General features: G+C 63.1%; 2 protein-coding genes across 4 annotated transcripts; one reads left to right on the top strand and one right to left on the bottom strand.

Annotated features, from left to right (window-relative positions):
* Positions 1–3,731: 3,731 nt before the first annotated feature.
* On the top strand, positions 3,732–7,079 carry ZDHHC12 (zinc finger DHHC-type palmitoyltransferase 12). Of its 3 annotated transcripts, none has more exons than XM_045846169.1 (5): positions 3,732–3,870; positions 5,342–5,478; positions 5,818–5,895; positions 6,097–6,260; positions 6,427–7,079. In XM_045846169.1, exons 1-5 carry the CDS (start codon positions 3,771–3,773, stop codon positions 6,761–6,763), a joined length of 816 nt encoding a protein of 271 aa, XP_045702125.1. In that variant the 5' UTR covers positions 3,732–3,770; the 3' UTR covers positions 6,764–7,079. The 3 variants fall into 3 exon arrangements, with proteins under 3 accessions (XP_045702125.1, XP_045702124.1, XP_045702126.1); XM_045846168.1 differs by having other exon boundaries at positions 6,094–6,260; XM_045846170.1 differs by having other exon boundaries at positions 6,094–6,260; positions 6,449–6,650.
* A 103-nt stretch (positions 7,080–7,182) lies between these two features.
* PKN3 (protein kinase N3) lies at positions 7,183–18,395 on the bottom strand. The gene is given in 23 exon segments (XM_045846167.1): positions 7,183–7,539; positions 7,651–7,731; positions 8,129–8,236; positions 8,328–8,470; positions 8,911–8,987; positions 9,097–9,159; positions 9,874–10,050; positions 10,424–10,515; positions 10,664–10,727; positions 11,266–11,333; positions 11,444–11,546; positions 11,731–11,899; positions 11,984–12,059; positions 12,489–12,632; positions 12,743–12,802; positions 12,804–12,853; positions 12,939–13,085; positions 14,544–14,727; positions 14,947–15,074; positions 15,146–15,257; positions 15,787–15,932; positions 16,109–16,343; positions 18,250–18,395. Coding segments are annotated over 23 exon segments (2,664 nt in total). The 5' UTR covers positions 18,274–18,395; the 3' UTR covers positions 7,183–7,326.
* Positions 18,396–20,003: the final 1,608 nt, after the last annotated feature.

Below are 20,003 nucleotides of genomic sequence, written 5' to 3'. Positions count from 1 at the left end.
GATAAGAGCAGAGTGTCTTTTTTTGTGTGTGGAAGGATGGGGTCAGAAGAGCGGCCACATTCTCTCTGCACCCACGTGTGCAGACTGCGGGTACAGCTGCCAACAGGCCGCCCAGCCGCTGCCCGGGCTGGCTCGGTCTGGCGGTAGGGCAGTGACGGGTGCGAGGTCATGACCCAGCATGCCGCGGGCAGGGGGAAGGGAGCCCAGAGCGGCACCTCCTGTGGCCGGAGGGAGTGTGTAGGGAGTTGGGGAGAGGAAGAGCCCTCGCAGAGGTCAGAGATGGCGCGGCATTCCTGACGCAGTGAGGGAGGCGCCTCCCAGAGGAGAGGAGGCTTGGGAGCCGAATCCAGTGAACAGAGGAGGCCGCCAGGCGGCGCTGTGCGGGGCCCACGGAAAGGGCTTCCTGCACCGAGGGCCCCGCGGGGAGAAGGGCCTTGCAGGGAGGACCCTGAAGCGGCTGGTGCGCCTGCAGCTGAGTGAAGGAACGAGGTGTGCGCACAAGTCGCTGGGCCAGACCATGAGGCCACCGGACTCTGGTCCTGCCTGGGACGGTCCTGGTTTATACCTGCTGCCCCAGCGTGGCCGTCGACAGTGTCCTGGGCGCCCCCGAGGCTGCACCCAGCTCGAGAGGACTGCTCCCCGCAGAACAGTCTGGTGCAGGTGTGTGCCCAGGGCCCAGAGATAAAGGGGCTCCCCTCGCCCTGGCTGGTGTGGCTCAGTGGGCTGGGTGTGTCCCCAAAAAAGTCGCCAGTTCAATTCCCCGTCAGGGCACATGTCTGGGTGGCAGGCCAGGCCCCCAGCTGAGGTGTGTGCAAGGGGCAGCCACACGTGGATGTTTCTCTCCCTCTCTTTCTCCCTCCCTTCTCCTCTCTCTAAGAAGTAAATAAATAAAGTCGTTTGGGTTTTTTTTTAATGCTCTCCTCGACCAAATTTTTGCCACGCTCCTCTGAGCCCTCTGCTCAACTAGGCCTCAACCTTGACCTATAAAAACTAGAGCAGGCTCTCAGCTCAGACTAAAGGAGTCAAACAAACACTGACATGGTTTCTCAGAGCTCCAGGTGGCGTCCCCGGGGTGACCCCAGCCCCTCCTGAAGCACCCGAGAGAGCTCCAGGCTGCTAAAAGAATGGACTGTTGTGGCCACCACCTGAGCACAGGCCCCACACACCACCCTGTCACAGAGCATTTACTAAAAAGGGCTTCCAGTCCTGACTCCTTCCTCTGCCCCTGTGAATGGTTTTGGTGTCTTTTGCTACGGAGCAGTGTCTTCCTGAAGGACCTGAAAGCCGTCCCTTTGAAATGCAATCCTCAGGAAGGACGGGCCTGCCGCCCAGGCGCTGTGGAGCACAGAGGCCTAGCCTCACTGGCCGCCAGCTCCGGACACGGCGGGTCCGAGGAGGCCGACGCTCCCCAGCCCTTTGTGACGACGACCCACTTCCCCGAGTCTGCTCAAGCCCCCGCCAGTTCCCTCTTCAAAACACTGGTCGCCGATCGCTTCTGGCCTCTTGGCTAAAATCAAGGGCAGTGTCTGCTCTTTTTACTTTTATTGTTCTTTGTGTGCCCACCACCCACAGTCACCAAATATTTGGCCCCTTTTCCCTATACTGCCCGCCCCGCCCCCAGTGCCTGTGCCTGTCAGTGAGTAACGCCCAGTCACCTCTGTACAAACTAAAGTGGCATTTGGTTCACTCTGGGCCCCCTGCCCGGCCACCACAGTATATTACTGATCAAAACCTGCCCGAACCCCTGCAACTAGTGTCCGGCTTTGTTTCTCTGTGACCCCAGCGCAGTCAGTCGTCGGAGCTTCAGGATTTTTTAAGTGGATCACGAGCTAGAGTTCCCCCACACTCGGCTAAGCCACACCACACAGCAGTAATCAAGGCTGAGTTGAGTGGCATGCTGACTGCTGATTGCTGACCAGTGTGGCTCATTTGTTCGGGTTTCATCCTGCAAAGCAAAAGTCTGCTGGTCGGAAGCCCAGTCCAGGCACATGCCTGGGTTGTAGGTTCAGTCCCCAGGTTGGGTGCATACAAGAGGCAACTGATCGCTGTTTTTCTCTCTTTCTCCTTCCCTTCTCCACTCTCTAAAAAATAAAGAAATAAAATCTTTTTTAAAAAAAGACTGAGTAGTAAGTGACAGACACCCAACTCAAAGACCCTACCCAGGTTACTCAAAAGTGGGAGGGAATTCATCGACTAATGCAGCTAGGGAACCTAGAGCTAACACCAGCTTCAGGCATAGCTGGATCTAGGGGCCCAGACAATGTTAAGGGGTCTCTCATACCCCTTTCAGTGCTGCTTACCTGTGTCTCTTTATAAAATGTCCTCATTCTCTCCTGCCACAGTCTCTCTCCGCATTGCCCTTATACCCGATTTCTGCTTGAAATCCAAAAGCATGCCCCTTTCTCCCCCAGCAGCTATACAGTACTCATACGAAATTTTGGCTCTGCCAAGTCACATGCCCACCTACGAGGACCAATCCTTGGGGACAATGATATAGGGAACTGGTCTGGCCTTCTAGAGCAGGGGTGTCAGACTTATTTTCACCGGGGGCCACATCAGCCTCGTGGTTGCCTTCAAAGGGCCAAATGTAATTTCTACTCCTTAACAGTTAAGGAGTAGTTTCAACTCCTTAACAGTTAAGGAGTAGTTACATTTACACAGTCCTAAAGTTATTTTGGCCCCTGGTGATGTGGCCCCTGGTGAAAATGAGTTTGACACCCCTGTTCTAGAGTCATGTGCCCACAGTGACTTCCCACCACCCTGTGGAGGGAGGGACCAGGCCATTCACAACCACATGGGCTGGGGAAGAGTCAGTTCCCCAATGGAGAAAGGAACAGCAAGAGCTGACAAAAATAAGAGGTGTCCAAAGGGGATTACTGCAGGAGCTGGGGTGGGGGCAGTCTGATGCAGGGGAAAGGCAGAGCTGAAGAAGGCAGGCCCTGGGGGCACAGTTGGAGTTGGAACCTTGAACGAGGAAGGCTCAGGCCGGGCCAGTCCGCCTGGCAGGGTGTAGGTGTGGGCTTAGACAGTCCTGTGCTGGACAGTGTATTCCCATTATCCAGTCTTCCCAACCACCTTGCGAGGGGATGCTATTATCATCTCTGTTACATAAACCGAAACCAGAGCTCGGAGGAGTTCAGTGATTTGCCCAGGCTCACACAGATAGGAAGGGGCAGTGCTGGCATTTCTGACCCTGACCCAAGTCGGGCCCCTCATAGCCAGAATCCACACCACGGACCTCCACTTTGCTCTCCTCCCGTTTACAATGTCTGATCATGAATAATAGCAAGGAGGTAAGAATGTCACCAAGGAGCAACCTTGGGCGAGTGCTGTCCCTCTGAGTTATCACATCCTTGAACCGCGCACAATTCCGCAATTGGGAGTCAAAACAAACACCTGGATATTTGAAGCGCCCACGGAGCGGCACGCATGCGCGAGATTGTGGGGTTGCGGAGAGGGGTGGAAGCTCAGTGGGGCGGGATCGAGACCCGCCTCTGCTCCAGCTTCCGAAAGTTACCTGTCTGGTGAGGACTGCGGGTGGGGGTGGTTACCGGCTACGCACGCGCGCCGGCCACGCCCTCAGCCTCTTTAGGCACCTGTTGGCTCGAGGGCCTACTCGACCGCAGCTGTCACCCAATAGGCGGCCTCCCTGGCCCAATCTGGCCCCGCCCACCTCCAGGATTCGCCAATCCCCTGTCAGCCGCGGTCCCTCTCCTGGGAGGGCCCGCCCCTCTAAGCGCTTCTTCCGGGTGGGGCCCCGGGCCGAGGCTATGGCGCCCTGGGCGCTCCTCAGCCCTGGGGTCCTGGTGCGGACCGGGCACACTGTGCTGACCTGGGGGATCACGCTGGTGCTCTTCCTGCACGACACCGGTGAGCCGGACCCCGCGCCACCCCGGACCCACCCGATCCCCCGTGGTTCCCCAGACGTTTGAGTCTCTCTGGGTCCCCTGCCCAAGCTTCAGAGACCCTGGGATTCAACCCGCCTCCGCCAGCCCGAGGCCCCTTCCCCACTTGTCATTCCAAGAGCTTTCCACCGAATACCCAGTCAATCCCTAATTAATCCCAGCATCTTCCCGATCTCTGCCAGATGCCCTGTCCTTCCCAGGACCCATGCGATGGACACCAGGTCTGATGACAGACTCAAGCCCCCAACTCCCCTGATCCAAGGACCCGCCCGATCCTTCCCGGGAACTGACTCCCAACCGTCCCTCCGTGAGATCAAATAGATCAAGGACTGGCGTCACGCCCAGCCCTGTGGCCACTAGCTGCCCAAGTGCGGGCTCCCCACCCTCAGGCACAAGAACACCTAACAGGGGAGTGGCCTGTCCTCCACGTACGTCCCCACCCTTGCCTCTTGCCCCAGCAGTCCCCATTCACCCCACCAACCCTCCCCCACTCCCATCACCTCTTTAGTCGCTACAGGCTGCCTCCAGCACAAGTTGTCGCCCTCCCTCGCTCACTCCCACGCACGGCAGCCCCCACACCTCTCTCCGTGCTTCAGCCTCAGACGCTGGGGTGGGAGTGTTCTCACTTCCCCCCAAGACTTTCTCAAGTCTCCTCCCTGGTCTTTGCCCTTTAGCCTAAAAACCTGTTCGGTCTCCCCATAGAAGGGAACCCCCAACCTCCCACCTCTGCTCCCTTTGGCAATCAAGGGGGCACCACGGTTGTTCGCTCTGCTGTCTGGCTGTCTCCCACCCCGCACCCCTTAGCTTCCGCACCCCCGCCAACCCTCAGTGGCCTCCGTGGGCTGGACCCTTCCCGGCCTGGGCTGCCTTTGTGGCCCTCTTTGCAGCATCTAAGCATCCGAGCCTGCCGGCCCCGCCGTCCTGTGTCTCTGTCCCACGGGCATCTCAGACCTGGTGGAGCCAGAGGCGGGGACCCCTCCTTCCTCTCCCCGACATCTGGGCAGGCCTGGTCCCTTCACCCCCATACCCTCATCTGTCCATGCCCTGTCCACTCGTCCTACCTGTGCCCCGGTCCAGCCATCTTCCTCTCCCTCCTGGGGAGCCCTCTGTGCCCCGAGGCTTCCGCTCTGATGCATCTTCTCTCCACCGGAAAGGTTTCCAGAAACAGGTCTGACCCTGTACCCCTCCGTGATTCCCTGCTGCCCCCCAGAGAGTACAGATGAACTTTTTTTTTTCGGGGGGGGGGGCTGGTCCTGAACTTCTGTACCTTCTGCAGCAGATACATCTGACTACTCACCAAAACCTGTCTCCAGGCCTCTGCTCAGCCAGGGACACACTCCCCACCTCCAGCTGCACCCGCCCCCAAATGCACCTTCCCCCACACACCCCCCTGTTGAGCCCAGCCAGGCCTCACCGGCCTCCTCTGGCCTCCCCAGCGCTGCGGCAGTGGGAAGAACAGGGGGAGCTGCTCCTGCCCCTCACCTTCCTGCTCCTCGTGCTGGGCTCCCTGCTGCTCTACCTGGCCGTGTCACTCATGGACCCCGGCTACGTGAACGTCCAGCCCCAGCCCCAGGTAACCAGGGGGCCCCTGGGGACCTGAACCTCTCCTCCTACCAACATGGGATCTTAGGACCAGTAACAGTCTCATTCCAGGCTCCTCGGGGAGGGCTTTTCTGGGGCATCTCAGTGCATGCTCTTGCCAGCCCTAGAGCCCCATCCGACAACGAGGACATGGCCAAGGCCCAGAGAGGGTGTGCAACTGGCAAAGGTCACACAGTCTGGCTCGGTCCAGGGCATTGTGATCTCTCTACTCTACCACCTCCATTATACACGGGATGGGCCCCAAGATGTTCCTACCCATGCCATCTGCCTCCCAAGTGGCCCTGTCTTATGCTCTGTCCCCCGTTTTCAGGAGGAGGCCAAGGAGGAGCAGACAGCCATGGTCCTTCAGGTCGTGCCCCTCCGACGCTGCAGATACTGCATGGTGCTGGTGGGTGATGCGGGGACTTCCTGGGGCGGGTCTCGGGCAAGGCTGAGACTCTCGGACCTCCCCCTCCCCCTGTGCCTTGGCCGCACCCGTCCAGGAAGGCCTCCCAGATTGGGGCCCAGCCTCCTGCCCTCATCCCTTCCCCCACTGTTGGGGCCAGAGGGGAGCTGGCGTTGAGCCCGCCTCCCTCCCTGCCCACAGCAGCCCCTGCGGGCCCGACACTGCAGGGAGTGCCGTCGCTGCGTCCGCCGCTACGACCACCACTGCCCGTGGATGGAGAACTGCGTGGGGGAGCGCAACCACCCGCTCTTCGTGGCCTACCTGGCGCTGCAGCTGGTGGTGCTTGTGTGGGGCCTGTACCTGGCATGGTGGGTCCCACCGCTGCCCTGGTGGGGGCGGGCGGGGGCAGGCTGCACGTGCCCACAGGCGTGCGCAGCTGGGGCTCCCTCTTCAGGGGTCTCAGACCCTCTCCCAAGTGGCCTGCCCCCCTGGGTTCCCCGAACTCTGGGCCCTCATCCCTGTGCTGCCCTGCAGGTCCGGCCTCCGGTTCTTCCAGCCCTGGGGCCTGTGGCTGCGGTCCAGCGGGCTCCTGTTCGCCACCTTCCTGCTGCTCTCCCTCCTCTCCGTGGTGGCTGGCCTGCTCCTGGTCTCACACCTCTACCTGGTGGCCACCAACACCACCACCTGGGAGTTCGTCTCCTCGCACCGCATTGCCTACCTCCGCCAGCGCCCCGGCAACCCCTTCGACCACGGCCTGACCCGCAACCTTGCCCACTTCTTCTGTGGATGGCCCTCGGGGTCCTGGGAGGCCCTCTGGGCCGAGGAGGAGGAGGAGGAGGAGGAGGGTGAGGGCAGCAGCCAGGCTGTTTAGGGCCGCAGGAGGCAGAGCCACCATCTTGTGCCTGAAAACCAGAGGGCTGACCCCGAGCACCCGGGGCTCCTCACCCCGGCCCTGGCCTCCAGCCTCAGAGCAGAGTGAACAAACGGCAAACCCCGCCTGTGGGGGGCGCTGTGCCTCCAGAGGGGGAAGGGGAGGAGGAGGGGGGCCTGTGTGGGGCCAGGGCACCAACGCCAGGCTTCCGAGAGCTCCCCCGCCACCGACCCCTGAGCCAGAATGTCTCCAGCGTGCAGTTTTATACATTTAATAATCCATTAACAAGTCAAGTATTAAAAAAAAACAAACCAAACCACTCCTCGCTGTGCCACCCTTTCTGGCCCAGGTCTGGCTGGGAGGCAGAGGAGGGGCAGGTGGCGGGGAGGGGACCACTCTGCCCAGCCCCACGGCCGCGGCCCGAGTCCCAAGGGCCAGTGAATACTGGGCAAGGCCTGGGCCTCCCGGGCAGGGCGCACAGCCGGGCAGACCGGTGGGCGAGGGAGGCCCTAACGGTCCGGGTGGCACTGGGACATGGGGCGCAGGGACGCGGGAGAGGCCCCTCAGGGCTCCAGGAACCGCTCGGACACAAAGTCGAAGTCCCGGAAGGCGGCCTGCTGGCGGGCAGTGAGGGGGCTGCGGGGGTCGGGCGGGGTCAGGGCGGGCGGCAACCCCGTGAACTCGCCCTCGAAGTAGCGCAGGTCCGTGGGGCCGCTGAGCGTGGGCGCGAAGGGGGGCTGGACGGCGCGGGCGAGCAGAGCCTGCCAGTCGGTGGTCTGGGGACGAGGGCAGAGACACCTGAGGCCACAAAAGTGACTGCCCGGTGGTCTCTCGACACCCCCCACCGTGCTGGGGCCACGGGGACCGCGGCGGCCGCGGCCACTCACCCTAAAAAAGGGCTGTGCCTTGATCTCCTCCGCATCCTGCTCGCCCGCCCCCAGGCGCTGCTCCGGGCACTTCTGCAGGAGCTGGGCAGGACGGGTGCTCACCGCGGGCACTCGGCCCGGGCTCTGCCGCCTCCCCGGGGGCCCCCATGAGCCGCGGGGCCCCAGAGACGACCAGTGACCACCAGCCTGTGCGCCGGGAGCAGCCGCCCAGCCCAGCCCTGGACCCTGCAGTGATGACCTTCTTCTTTTTATAAATAAAGTTTTTAAAAATCCTCATCAAAGGATATGTTCAATGATTTTCAGAGAGAGAGGAAGGGCGAGAGGGAAATATTGACCCATCCCCTTCCATACATGCCCTGACCAGGAATCAAAGCCAAAAGCTAGCTAATGCACCCTGACCGGGGATCAAACCCGCCGCCTTCTGGCGTAGGGCACAGCGCTGCAGCCCACCGAGCACCCCGGCGGGAACAGCGCTTACCTTCTGAATGAGCTCGAGCCCTTGCGCCGACAGGAAGCGGGGGTACGGAGCGTCCGCGTTGACGATGCAGTCGAACACCTCCTCCTCGGTGTCCCCCGGGAACGGGCACTGCGGGAGGGGGGGTGCAGCAGCAGGGTGTGTGGGCCGCCCCTCCCCCACCCCGGCCTGCAGGCCGCAGCGGCCCAGGCGCGGCACTCACCTCGCCCACCAGCATCTCATACAGCAGCACGCCCAGCCCCCACCAGTCCACGGCCCGCGTGTAGGCCTCCTGGGTCAGCACCTCGGGGGCCAGGAACTCCGGGGTGCCGCAGAAGGTGCTGGTCCGATCCCCAAAGCCGATCCCTGCAAACCAACAGCCACACCAGCGCCGGCTCAGTGTGCCTGGCCCACGGCGACCTCTGTGGTTGTGAGAACCAACGGCCAACCCTTATGTCCCCACGTTCCGAATCTGTGCCAAGCCCTGCCCCCTACTCTCGGAGGTGGGGATGGCTTTTATGCCATCTGGGGGAGGAGGGAGCTGAGTCTCAGCCAAGCTCACATGTCAAGGTCACAGAGAAAGCGGAACCGAGGGCCTTCTCCCAGCTCTGAGCACAGGCTCTCCCTTGGGCCAAGGGCAAGCTGGGGCTCTTTAAGAGCTTGTAGGGCTGGGAAGGAAGCACCCGTGTGTCCAGCTGGTCCCTAGAATGAGGGCGGCGGTGGGGAGATTTCCCAGGAGACGCCTGCTGGCCTGGGCTGGGTGAGGAGGGCCGGAGGACACGGGGTCCCGGACCGGAGACACCCACCTTCTTTACACAGCCCAAAGTCCGCGATCTTCAGGAAACCCTGGGCATCCAGCAGGAGGTTATCTAGCTTCAGGTCCCTGCAGGGGAGGGGGCAGGTCGAGGGGGCCCCTGGGACAGCTGCCCGGGGGGTGGGGGGGGCAGCACCTGCCCCCTCGCCGCTCCCGCTGCACCTCGGGGCCAGGTTACCTGTAAATGATCTTCTTCTCATGTAAGAACTGCAGCCCCAGGACCACACAGGCCAGGTAGAACCTGGAGGGGATGTAGAGGGGGTGGCTCAGGCCCAGGGCTGTGGTTGGGAGGGCAGGGAACCACAAGGATGGCTGGGGCTGGAGGACCCTCAGCTTTCCCCACCAGTGAGATGGGGGACAAGCCGCACGCTGCCAGGTTTCCTGGGCTGAGTGTCCCGCAGGGAACAGCCCCGAGATCGTCCCAAGGTCGCTGCTGGCCAACAGCACACCCTTCCTGGGAACTTGGACAGTGCCAGGGACAGTGCTGAGCTCTCACGCCCTTTTCTCCCTGCCTGCTCCCGGCAGCCGGCATGCCTGCCTTTCACCTGAGCACCCGAGACTCCAGGCGAGTGACATGCCCGGGGTCACACGGCTAGTGGCAGAGCATTGGAGCCCAGACGCCAGCGCCTGCTCTCCGACGGACGAGAAGCAACTCCGGCTGCCGGTCACTGGCTGCTCCCTGGCCCCTGGGCTCCGTAATCCATAAACACTGTGCTCGAGTACGCAACAAGCCTCCGGGACAGTTATTATGAAGCCAACTCACAGCTACAGAAACTGACGCTCAGAGTCCCTGATGCTGCGAGAGTCGATGAAAAGAACACGAACCAAGGCCCCCCCACCCCCCAACTCCCTGCTCTTTGCCGATGGGTGCCCGGAGGAGGCAGGGCGGGGGGCCCAGGTGTGGGGACAAGGGGAGGCTTGTTGGGAGAGGCAGACACGAGGAATGGAGACCCACCGGGCCTGGGGCTCCGGGAAAACGTCCTCGTGGATCTGCATCATGAGGTCCCCACCCGGCGCAAACTCGGTCACGAAGCAGGCGTGGCTGGCGGTCTGGAAGCAGGCGAGGAGCGACAGCAGGAACGGGTGCCCCGTTCGGCCCATGGCCTCCAGGATCCGCTTCTCGCAGTACAGGCTGCAGGGGGCGTGGGCTTCAGAGGGAAGGCAAACCTCCCCCGGTTCCGCCCTGCCGCCCCCGGGACAGCCCAGGCTCAGCGCGCAGAGGGAAGGTTTCTGCGTGTCGGGGGCTCACGTGGGTCCTTTAACCTGCACACCCACCACTGTCCCATTTCACAGGCGAGGAAACTGAGGTACGGAGATGAGAGGGGGCCTGCCCAAGGGCACCCCATTAACGGCGGGTGCTAAGAAGAGAACCCAGGCCTGGCTGGCCCCAGAGAGTCGCCACTTCGAAGAAGCCCCAGGAACCTCCCGGTGCCTAGAGCCCAGGCCAGCCTTCCCGGGGGCCCCCTCCAGGCCAGGTGCCCCCACCCCCCGGGGTCACCGCACACCTCTCCATCTCGTCCCGGCTCAGCACCTCCTGCTTCTTCAGCGCTTTGACGGCGTAGTATTTCCCCGTCCCCTTGAACTGCACCAGCAGGACCTGGGGGCAGAGAGGGGCTGGACTCCGGGTGGGCAGTGCAGGAGAGCCTTTAACCACCCCCACCCACTGTCCAGCGACCACGGTGCCCTCCCAGCTCGAGTGCCAAGGGCTGCCCACCCTCTCCCCGGCACCCTCCTCCGTCCACTACCTTCCCGAAGTGTCCCCGACCCAGCACGGCCAAGCAGCGGAAGTCCTGGAGCCGGGGCGGTTTCCTGCAAGAGAGGGGGCGGCACAGGAAGCCCCCTGGGACGAGGGCTGGGCCTGCACCAAGAGCTGCTCCCAACTCTCTCCGGCCGGTCCGGCCTGTCCCCACAAGCAGGCCCGGAGAGCCTGGGTGGGGCTCCTAGGACAGCAGGTGCCTGGAGTCCGGCATACAGCTGGAGCTCCATAATGCTGGCTCAGCCCTGGCTGGGCAGTTCCGTGGGTTATTAGAGCACCATGCTGATCGGCCCAAGTTGCGGATCCCCCGAGCAGGGCACGTACAAGAATTAACCAGTGAGTGCGTAAATACGTGGAACAACAAATCAATGTTTCTCTCTCTCGCTCTCTCTGAAATCAATCAATAAAAATCTTTAATGATGATAATAATAATAATAATAATAGTAATAATAATGTTGGTTCAGAGAGTCAGAACCTGAGAGCAAGCCAGTGAGCCCGCCCAGCAGCCGCGGGGTGATGTGGGAATGGGCACGCAGACCCTCGATCGGGCAGACGATGTCTCAGACAGGAGGGTGAGCCTGGCAAGGGTACCTGGCAGCTGAGGCTGGCGGAGCCGGCCGGGGTCGAGTCCTGGGCTCCATGTGGGGGCGTTTGGTGCGCTGTGAGGGCAGAGGGGCTCAGGGCAGGGCCGGGCTGCCTTCCTCTCGCCCTCCGGCCCGGCCGCCCCCAGCCCAGCACCCCCGGGGCCAGCAGCCCCCCCCCCCCTCACCGGCGTCTCCTCGAGGGCTGGCTCCCGGGGCAGGTAGAGGCGCGGGGGCTTGGGAGGGGGACTCATCTCGTCTCCCAAGGGGGTCTTCTTGGGTGGGACATTACTGCGGGGAGGAAGCAGACACAGGGTGGGGCGCAGGCAGATGGAATAGCTCCGGGGGTGGGACACAGCCGTGCGGAGAGAGAGGGTGAGAAGGGGAGCAACAGGGACGGACAGACAGACACCGACAGCCGCCGGAGAGGCGGACCGCAGAGCCGCAGGCGGTCTGGGGTGAGGCGGCTCCTCACCTGGGAGAGGCAGGGGAGGCGGCCCCCCGAGGTGCGGCCGGGGGCCGGGGGCACCCTTTGGGAGGGCTGGTCGTGCTCGGGGAGCTGCAGGGGGGCAGCAGGTTCATGACCAAGCGCCCCCAGGCTGCCATGCTGAGGTTCATCTGGGAAGCCCTCAGGAAGTCCTGACCTGGAACAGAGCGGGGTTCAGTCCTGGGGCCCCCCCGACACCCCTGCCCTCTTCCCTACACGCACCGTCCTCTCCTGTCCATACCCCTGCGTTTAGAGAAGATGCGTTTCTGCCTCTGCAGCCGGGGCCTCCTCTCAATGACAGGGTCGCAGAAGGTTACCTGTGGGGGCAGAGGGCGGGGATGAAGGCCAGTCCCCTCCCACTCCACCTGCCATGGGCACCCCGCCCCCACCGGCTCCAGGGTCCCAGCCTGACCCCCCAGCGTCAACAGTGCAAGGGCCAGAAGGGCCCAGAGAGACGGATTCAGCGTCTTCATCGGAAACAGTGGGGAAACTGAGGCCCAGAGAAGCGAGGCACTTGTCCGGGCTCACGCATGGAGCAGGACGGTCAGGACAACGACTCAGGCTTCCAGATTCCCATGAGGTTTGCAGAGTGGCCTGGGAATCTGTTCCAGGAGCCCCCCTCTCTCCGGGTCCCCATTTCCACTCCTCTGCTCGGAGCGGAGGGTGGGGTAACACAGTCTCCAAGGCCCCCTAGCTCTCATGGAGCCAGGAGCCCATGAGGTCAGAAGGCAGGGGTCAGTGGGCACCTGGGCAAAGAGCAGCCCCTGGGGCACCAGGCTGAGGGTCAGCTGGTGACAGGCATTGTCCAGGAAGTCCTCCAGCCGCAGGAAGGCCACGCCACACAGCTGTCGCCAGTCCTTCCAGCGCACCCCAACCTCTAGCTCTCGGGCCTGCGTCAGAAAGGTCAGGCTGGAGACGGGGCCTGGTGCCAGCCTCTGCCCGGCTGGCCTTCCGCCACGCATCCCGAGGTCACCCCCGGCCTCACAAGAACCAGGCTCACCCGCTCCAGGGGGATGACAAAGGTCTGGTCCCAGGACTGCCTGGCCACTGGCCCCCAACCCTGTCTGGCCCACGGCACGATTGTCCACCTTCAGCACGGCCAGCACCTCACCTGCAGGGCCAGAACCAGGGCTCAGGGCAGGCCGGGACTGGGGGTCCTTTGCTTCCCCCCACGACTCCCTGCAGCCCCTACTCACTGGCCAGCTCGCCTCCACCACGCTGCTGCCTGGTCCTGCCCCGAAGCCAGCCCGGCGAGGGGCTCCCGGCCAGCGCAGCCACGGGGGATCGGCCGGGCACGGCTGTCAGCAGCTGCTCACAGCCCAGGAGGCGAACCTGCAGCGTCCCTGTGGGAGCACGGGGGGAGGGGGAGATGTCGTCAGGTGCCATCCTCCCAGGGCCACCACCAGTGGGTCCCTGGAGCCTGAGAAAGGCTCTCTTCTCCAGAAGATGGCTGAGCCACAGCCTACCCACGGGAGGCCTTCGCAGCAGCTTCTGCCACCCTCCGTGCGGACTGGCCGCCCCGCCCCTCCCGAGCCCCGACCATGAGGTGGGAGCAGCAAAGACCCACAGGCAAAGGCTTAGACCTCAGCCAGGCCGCGTGGAGCCACCATGCGTTGCGCCATGCTGCCCCAGGTTCAGGACCCGGGGGGCCCGCAGCACCAATGAGAGCTCAGGGAGCAGGAAGCCTGGCTGCCCGTCCTCCTCACCCCTCCTTCTCGGGCCCAGTCTCCCCATCTGTCCAGAGGCCATGAGCCCCAGCTCCATCCCACCTCCCACAAGGGGTACAAAGAGTGTCTGCCCACCAAGGGGACTCATGTTTAGGGCCGCTAGACTTCGTCCCTCAAAGGGGAGAAGAAGCAGTAGGACACCAGCCCTTCCTGAGGAAATAAACTGGGCCGAGGAGCACCCTTCAGAGTCCAGGCCTGCGTGGGTTACACGCCGAGGGACCTTGTCCAAAAGGCAGGGGCCGGAGTTGGAGGACTCTCTTGGGAAGCACAGGGAACTAAGGTGTCGGGCCAGGACGCACGCAGGATACGCAGGGGCCCCGAGCAGCTCACTTCGAGGCCTTCAACAAACCATTTCCCCGGCCCTTCCCAGCTCGTCCATCTGGCCAAACCCCACTCGCTCTTCGAGGCAGAGCTCAGACACCGTCTCCTCCAGCAGGCATCCCTGACTCCCCCAGGCCAGGACAGGGGGCCCACCCAGCCCCTGAACCTCCCCTTCTCAGCTTGGCTTGCAGGGGGATCACCCTGGGTGCCCCCCCCTCGCCCCCGAACCATCCCTAAGCAGAAAAGCACCAGCCCTTCTCGCTGGCACTGTGTCCCAAGCGGGAAGCTCAGGGCTCCCAAAGCCGGCACTCCGAGATTAGCTACTGATTGCAATTCGGCTGCCACTAGACGGAGACAGGTCCAGCTTGGGATCAGAAAGGACTCTGTACTAGTCCACGCTGCCCAGGGCTGTGAGCTCCCTACCACTGGCGCCTTAAGCGTTACCATGGTTACTCGTTAAAATAATCGCTTCACTGACGGAGCGCTAACTGCGCCCGCAGAGTGCAGGCCACATGCGACAAATGGCCCACTGCAGTTTCACAGCAACCCCATGCCGCAGGTGCTGGCACCACCCCCATTTCACAGATGGATAAACCGAGGTTTGCGGAAAGGGTGTCAACCGCCCGAGGCCACACAGCGAGAGGGGGGGTGGGGCCAGGATTGGAACCCTTCTCCGAAGTTCTCCCCCATCGTATTTCAGAGTCCTTTCTGGAAGGGAAGGAGAGCTCTGAGGTGGGAGGGACCCCCGGCTACCTGTCACGGCGGTGGGCTTTACAAGCATCCCTGCGGGCGGAGGGTTCCCAGACGCAGCCGTCCGCAGCTCCCGGGCCACTCTGCCACGCAGGGGGTGGGCAGGAGGCAGCCCTTCCAGCAGCTGCTCCAAGGCCAGCCGCAGGAGGTCAAGTTTCTGGGAGGACTCCTGGAGCTGGGCCTGAGCCTGCAGAGGGGACACAGGCCGGTGGGGCATGGGGACATGGGGGCGGCGCCTCAGGCCACCTGTAGACACCCCCGTGAGGTCTAGACAGAAGGAGTCTCCTGTTTCCCCACCGCCACCCTGCACGGCCACGGCCACGGCACCTCCCGCCACTGCAGAGGGTGAACGGGAACAAGGAGACACTCCGAGAGGGGTGACCACAGGAGGGGACGATGGTCTGACCTCGGCCAGCGCCTTGCGGTCCTGCGTTCGCCGGCTGCCCAGCAGCTTCACCACGTTCTTGGCGCCCTTGGCCACGGCAGCCTCGATGCGCAGTCGGTGCCTCAGCTCCTCTGCCAGCAGCTCGGGACCTGGGGGGAGGGTCAGCCCTCAGGCCCCTGCCCTGCGCGGCCCTGCCCGTCCCTGCTTCTCAAGGCCTCACCTGGCGCAGGGGACCCACTGGCCTCCAGGCTGCTGATCTTCATGCGCAGCAGGGCCACCTTCAGCTGGCTGTCCCGCAGCATCTGCTGGGCAGCTGCCAGGAGCTTCCGCCCCTAGGGGGTCGTGACATGCGCTGGCCCAGAGCCTCCCGGGGTCAGACCAGGGGCTGCGGCCAAGCCTCCCCCATGGGGCCGGGAGTGAAGCCAAGTCTCCCTCAGTAGGCCAGATAAGGAGCCAAGGCTCCCTGGTGAGACAGGTCTGGGGCAGAGCCTCCCCAGGAGACCAGATAAGGGCTGAGGTCAAGCCTCCTCCACCCTATCAGGACTGAGCTCCCCACACCGGGCTGGGGCTGGGGCTGGGGCTGGGGCTGGGGCCGGGGCCGGGGCTGGGGCCGGGCCTTCCCAGCTAGACTGGGAGCTTGTGTTGTGGCTTATCTGTTAGAGTGGGGTGCGAGCCATGCCTTTCCCCACCAACCTGGGATCTGGGGCTATGCCTCTCCCATCGGACTGAGGTTTAGGACTGTGTCTGCCTCCTAGGGTCAGTGGCCGGGTGACAGTTCCCTCTCCGATCAGAGGCTGGAACAGCCGCTCCCCAAGTCAGCTCAGAGCCAAATCTGTCCGCCTCAGAGCCCAGGAGCCTTACCTTGGGCGTGCCACTGGCATAGGTGTGGGTCATGTTCTCGGCACCCTGCTTCACCTTCAGCTCCACCTGCAGCTGCCTCCGGAGAGCCTCCAGGTGCCGGGCCCTCGGCTGCTCTGCCAGAGGCTGGGGTCCTGGGGCCATGGGTTCTGTGGGCATGAAATGTGGGGCCCGTGAACCCCTCGCCCACCCGGGGCAGCCCAGCTCTCTCCTCCCTCCCGTCCTGGACTGGGGGGGAGCTGCCCGAGGAGGCTCTGCAAGTAGTGGCCGGGCCAAGGAGCTGGGCCGGCCTGGGGCCTCCCATCCCCGGGGGTCGCGCACCCACCGGCCGTGGGGTCGGGCAGCAGGATGCGGGTGTGGAGCTCCTGCAGCTCCCCGTGCAGCTGCTCCAGACGGCGGTTGGAGGACCGGAGCAGCTGCTGCACGTGGCCCAGGTGGCGGCGGTCCGTGGCCACCCGCCGCAGGTTCTCCACGCCCTCCTTGATTTTCAGCTCCTTCTGGATGGCCCGGCGGATCACCTCTTTCTCATCCTCCGGCGGCCGCCGGCCCGCCCCGGGCTGCTGCGGAATGGCAGAGGGGCCAGCCACTCAGTTCCCGCTGCCGCCAGCCTCAGCTCACCGGACGGTGGGGGAGGGCGGCGCGACGGCACCCAGGACCCCCACGCAGGGTTTGGGAAGCGTCTGGGGCTGCAGAGCTAGCACCCCCTAGGCCGGGTGGGAACCCTGGGCTCTGTATGCACCCAGCCCAGGCGCCTTCCCTCTGCGTCAGAGAGAAGGGAGAGGGGGAAACCCGTCACGCGTATGGGGTGCTCCTGGGCGTCGGGGGCTGACAGCTCTGCACACATAAACTTGTCTATCCCGACAGCAACCCCAGGAGGTGGGCGCAGTTACCATCCCCACCATAAAGGTGAGAAGACAGACACAGCGAGGTTGCGTGACCTGCCCAAGGTCACCACACAGAGGAGATGCCACCCCCTCTGGGGCCCCCGGCCCTCCCTGTCAGCCATGCTTCATCGTCCCAGCTCCCCTCAGATGGGGGGGTTCGGGGGAAGATTTGGGGCCAGAGAAGAGGCTAGGGATTCACTCGAGGTCAGGGGCAGCTGGAGGCCTGAGCAGGGATCAGGACTGTTCCCCTGATGCCTCAGGTGGCAAAGCAGAGAGACGCAGAAGGACTGGGAAGGTCTCTGGGGACCCAGCGCCAGCCCAGCGCCCAGGAGGAAGTAGGCTTTCTCATGACTTCACCCCAGAGGCCCTTTCAAACCCGCGGTGCCGAAGCTGACCTCAGCGCAGGCTAACCCACGGGTTACCTCCCAGAGACTCTCGCACCTTACCTCTCGGCTCGCCATCTCCTGAGCCCAGTGGAAGGGTGGCCACCCGGGCCTCAGGGACACCCCCCACCCCAGGCCTCTGTACCCCGCTGGCCGGGCAGGCAGAGGGGAGGGGTGGGGCTCAGGAAATCCTTTGCCGGCTCTAGGCGAGAAGGCCAGAGCCAAAAGCCTGAGCAAACAAAGATCCCATGGAGCTGGGGGCCCGGCCACCGGGGTCCTGAGTCACCCAGCCCGCCGCTGCTGGGCGGAGGTTCACAGGAAATAGGAAAATGTGTACAAGTCCCCACTGGAACAGGCGAAGGGACCTCCGGAGGAAGGGGGCGGGCGGGAGCAACCGGCCCTGAAGGCTGCCTAAGCACTTGGGGGTTGGGGGGGAGCAGCACTCAAGGAGCCAGGGTGGGGGCCACCTCACCCTTGAGCACGGCCCAGACTCCGTCTGCTCCGGGCTGGACTCCTGCCCTGTGAGCGCGCACCTCCCCCATTTGCTCCGGACTAGAACGCCATCTCTTCCTCCCCAATAGCAGATCTGCACACAGCCTTGGCCCCTGTACCCCCGCGCCTGTTGCCCGGGTCTGGCAGGAACCCGATCCCCTCACCTTAGGACTGGAAGCCTCTGGGTGCCCTCAGGTTCGCGCCCAGGCGCTGAGCCGGGCGCCTCTGCCTGGAGGCCACACTCCTTGCGGGCCGTATTCTCTGGGAAGGACCCCCACCCACCCAAGGGCGCACAAGGGCCCCTTCTCCCGGCCCATGTGCATTCTTCTCCCGCTAGGTCGCTCCCGAATGCGTGCGCACGGACCTCCCTTTTGCTTTTCCTCACTGATCCCCATTGGCCTTCGAGTCCTACCTGAAAGAAACTATTTTAGGAAACTTTGGGGCCCACCCTGGTGGCTGGGACCGAGAATTCAGACGAGCTCAAAGGCTGGCCTGGCTGGAAGTTGTGAGTCACTTGGAGTGATTTGGGGACGTTTCCAGGGCATGAACGACTTACCCCCAGTGCGCAGTTAAGCCCTGCGAAGGGGTAGGGGGACGCGCGGCAGGAGCTGGGAAGGGACGCAGGGCGAGGTTGGGGACACCACCGGAGGCTCCCCCCGCCCCCCTCGGCCCGCACCCGCAGCCCGGCCTCTCCCGGAGCCGTTCACCTGCCGCGGCGCCCCCTCCTCCATGGCGCCACTCCGACTGCTCGGCCCCTCCTTCCACCAGCCGGGTTCCGGAAGCCCCGGCCCCTCCACCGAGACTTTCAAAACTTGAAACTTCCCGGGAAGCGGCGCCGGAGCCGCGGGATCGGGCGCCCCCTCCCGAGGTCCGCTGGCCTTTCAGGTACCTGGGATCAGCGCCGCCACTCGGCCGCGCCAGGTCGGCTCTCGGGGCTCCATCCTGAGCCCGAGGCCGCAGCGCCTCCCCCGGGTCTGGCGTTCCCTGGGGTTTCGGACCCCGCGCCCCCTCTCCGGAGGCGGTAGTTCTCTCTCAGTGGCACTGACCCCGTCCCGGGATAGAAGGGCAAGAAGGGGCATTTCCCGCGCTGGGGCTCTCCGGTCGCCCCGCCGCGTGCTTAGAGGGGCGGGTCCGAGTGGAGACAGCGCCGCCTGCTGGCCGCGGGGCTCTGCCTGTGAGATGGGTCCACTCCGGGACGGATCTGCCTCCTCATCCTCCGAACCCGACTACGACCTGGCTCCGCCCCTAAAGGTCTCTTCCTTTCAGATGTCGTCGGTGTAAAAAGGGCTAATCCCAAACCTGTCGCCCCCACGAAATCGTGGTCCTTGTCTAGAGCCACTGTAAAAATGTATGCTTCCGAAAGAAGTCAAGTCTCACCCGAGTTATGGCAAATGACAAATCACTGATGGACCAACTGTGACTCTCACGCTCCCACCACTTGACCCAACGGGAGCTTTTCTGGTTCAGGCCGAGCCACTGTTCCACCTTCGTCCTGAAGAGACCTTCTAAGGGGAAGCCCCAACCCTAACTGATGTGGTTCAGTGGTTTGGGCATCGTCCCTGAAACGGAAAGGCCATGGGTTCAATTCCCGGAGGGGGCACATGCCAGGTTACCCAGCTAAATCCCCAACTGATCGATGTTTCTCTCTCTCTCTTTTGCCCTCCCTTTCCCTCTCTCTAAAAATAAATCATTTTTAAGTGTTTTTTAAAAAGTGAAGACACATTTATACCCTGTAAAATAGTCACTGCCTCAGGAAACGAACCACCTGCCGCAGACTCCTGGCGATGACTTGCTTGGGTAGGAAATCCTGGTGGAACCACCTCTTGGGATCCCGTGCTCACCAGCATCTTGTGCCAGTGCTTCGCTGTAAGTAGCCATGTCCCAGGGGTCAGAAGTAAGGGTCAAATATTGAAGGTGGCTTATTAGCTGACTTGGAATAAGCACCCCCTCTGCCCACCCAGTGCTTTTTGTTGAGGGAAGCCTATGGGTTCCACTTTGCTCTGACCACCGCCCTCACAGCGGGCTGGGAAAAGTGAAATTGGCACGCCGTGGGCAACCCCAGGTTATTGCCCTGCCACGGGGCATCAGCAAAAATGCCAAAGTGACTTAGTCAAGTTGGGGACATGCCTGTGCTTCCAGCCAGGACGTTTGTGGATATACCTATCAGAGTTGCTGAGTGGTCAAGATGAACACAGAGTAGGCCCTTTTTAATTTTTTTTTTTCTTGAGAGGAAATATCTGTCATTCCACTTATTTATGCATTCAGTGGTTGTTTCTTGTACGCTCTCTGACCAAAGATCAGACCCACAACCTCCGTGCACCGGGACACGCCGGAGCCAGCTGAGCCAGGGCCACAGCAGGCTTTTGGCTGGGAGTCATCAGGCCGCCTTGAGCGCGATGTGATCAGCCGTGGTTTAGAGGTAATTCTTCAGTTTCCGATCGCAGGTCACAGGCTAGCGGGA

The sequence above is a fragment of the Phyllostomus hastatus genome, unplaced genomic scaffold (genome assembly GCF_019186645.2).
Source record: "Phyllostomus hastatus isolate PE091 unplaced genomic scaffold, TTU_PhHast_1.1 phas_contig_495, whole genome shotgun sequence".
Classification (NCBI taxonomy): domain Eukaryota; kingdom Metazoa; phylum Chordata; class Mammalia; order Chiroptera; family Phyllostomidae; genus Phyllostomus; species Phyllostomus hastatus.
Note: the sequence above shows the minus strand (reverse complement) of the source record. Positions and strands in the feature narration are given on the sequence as shown.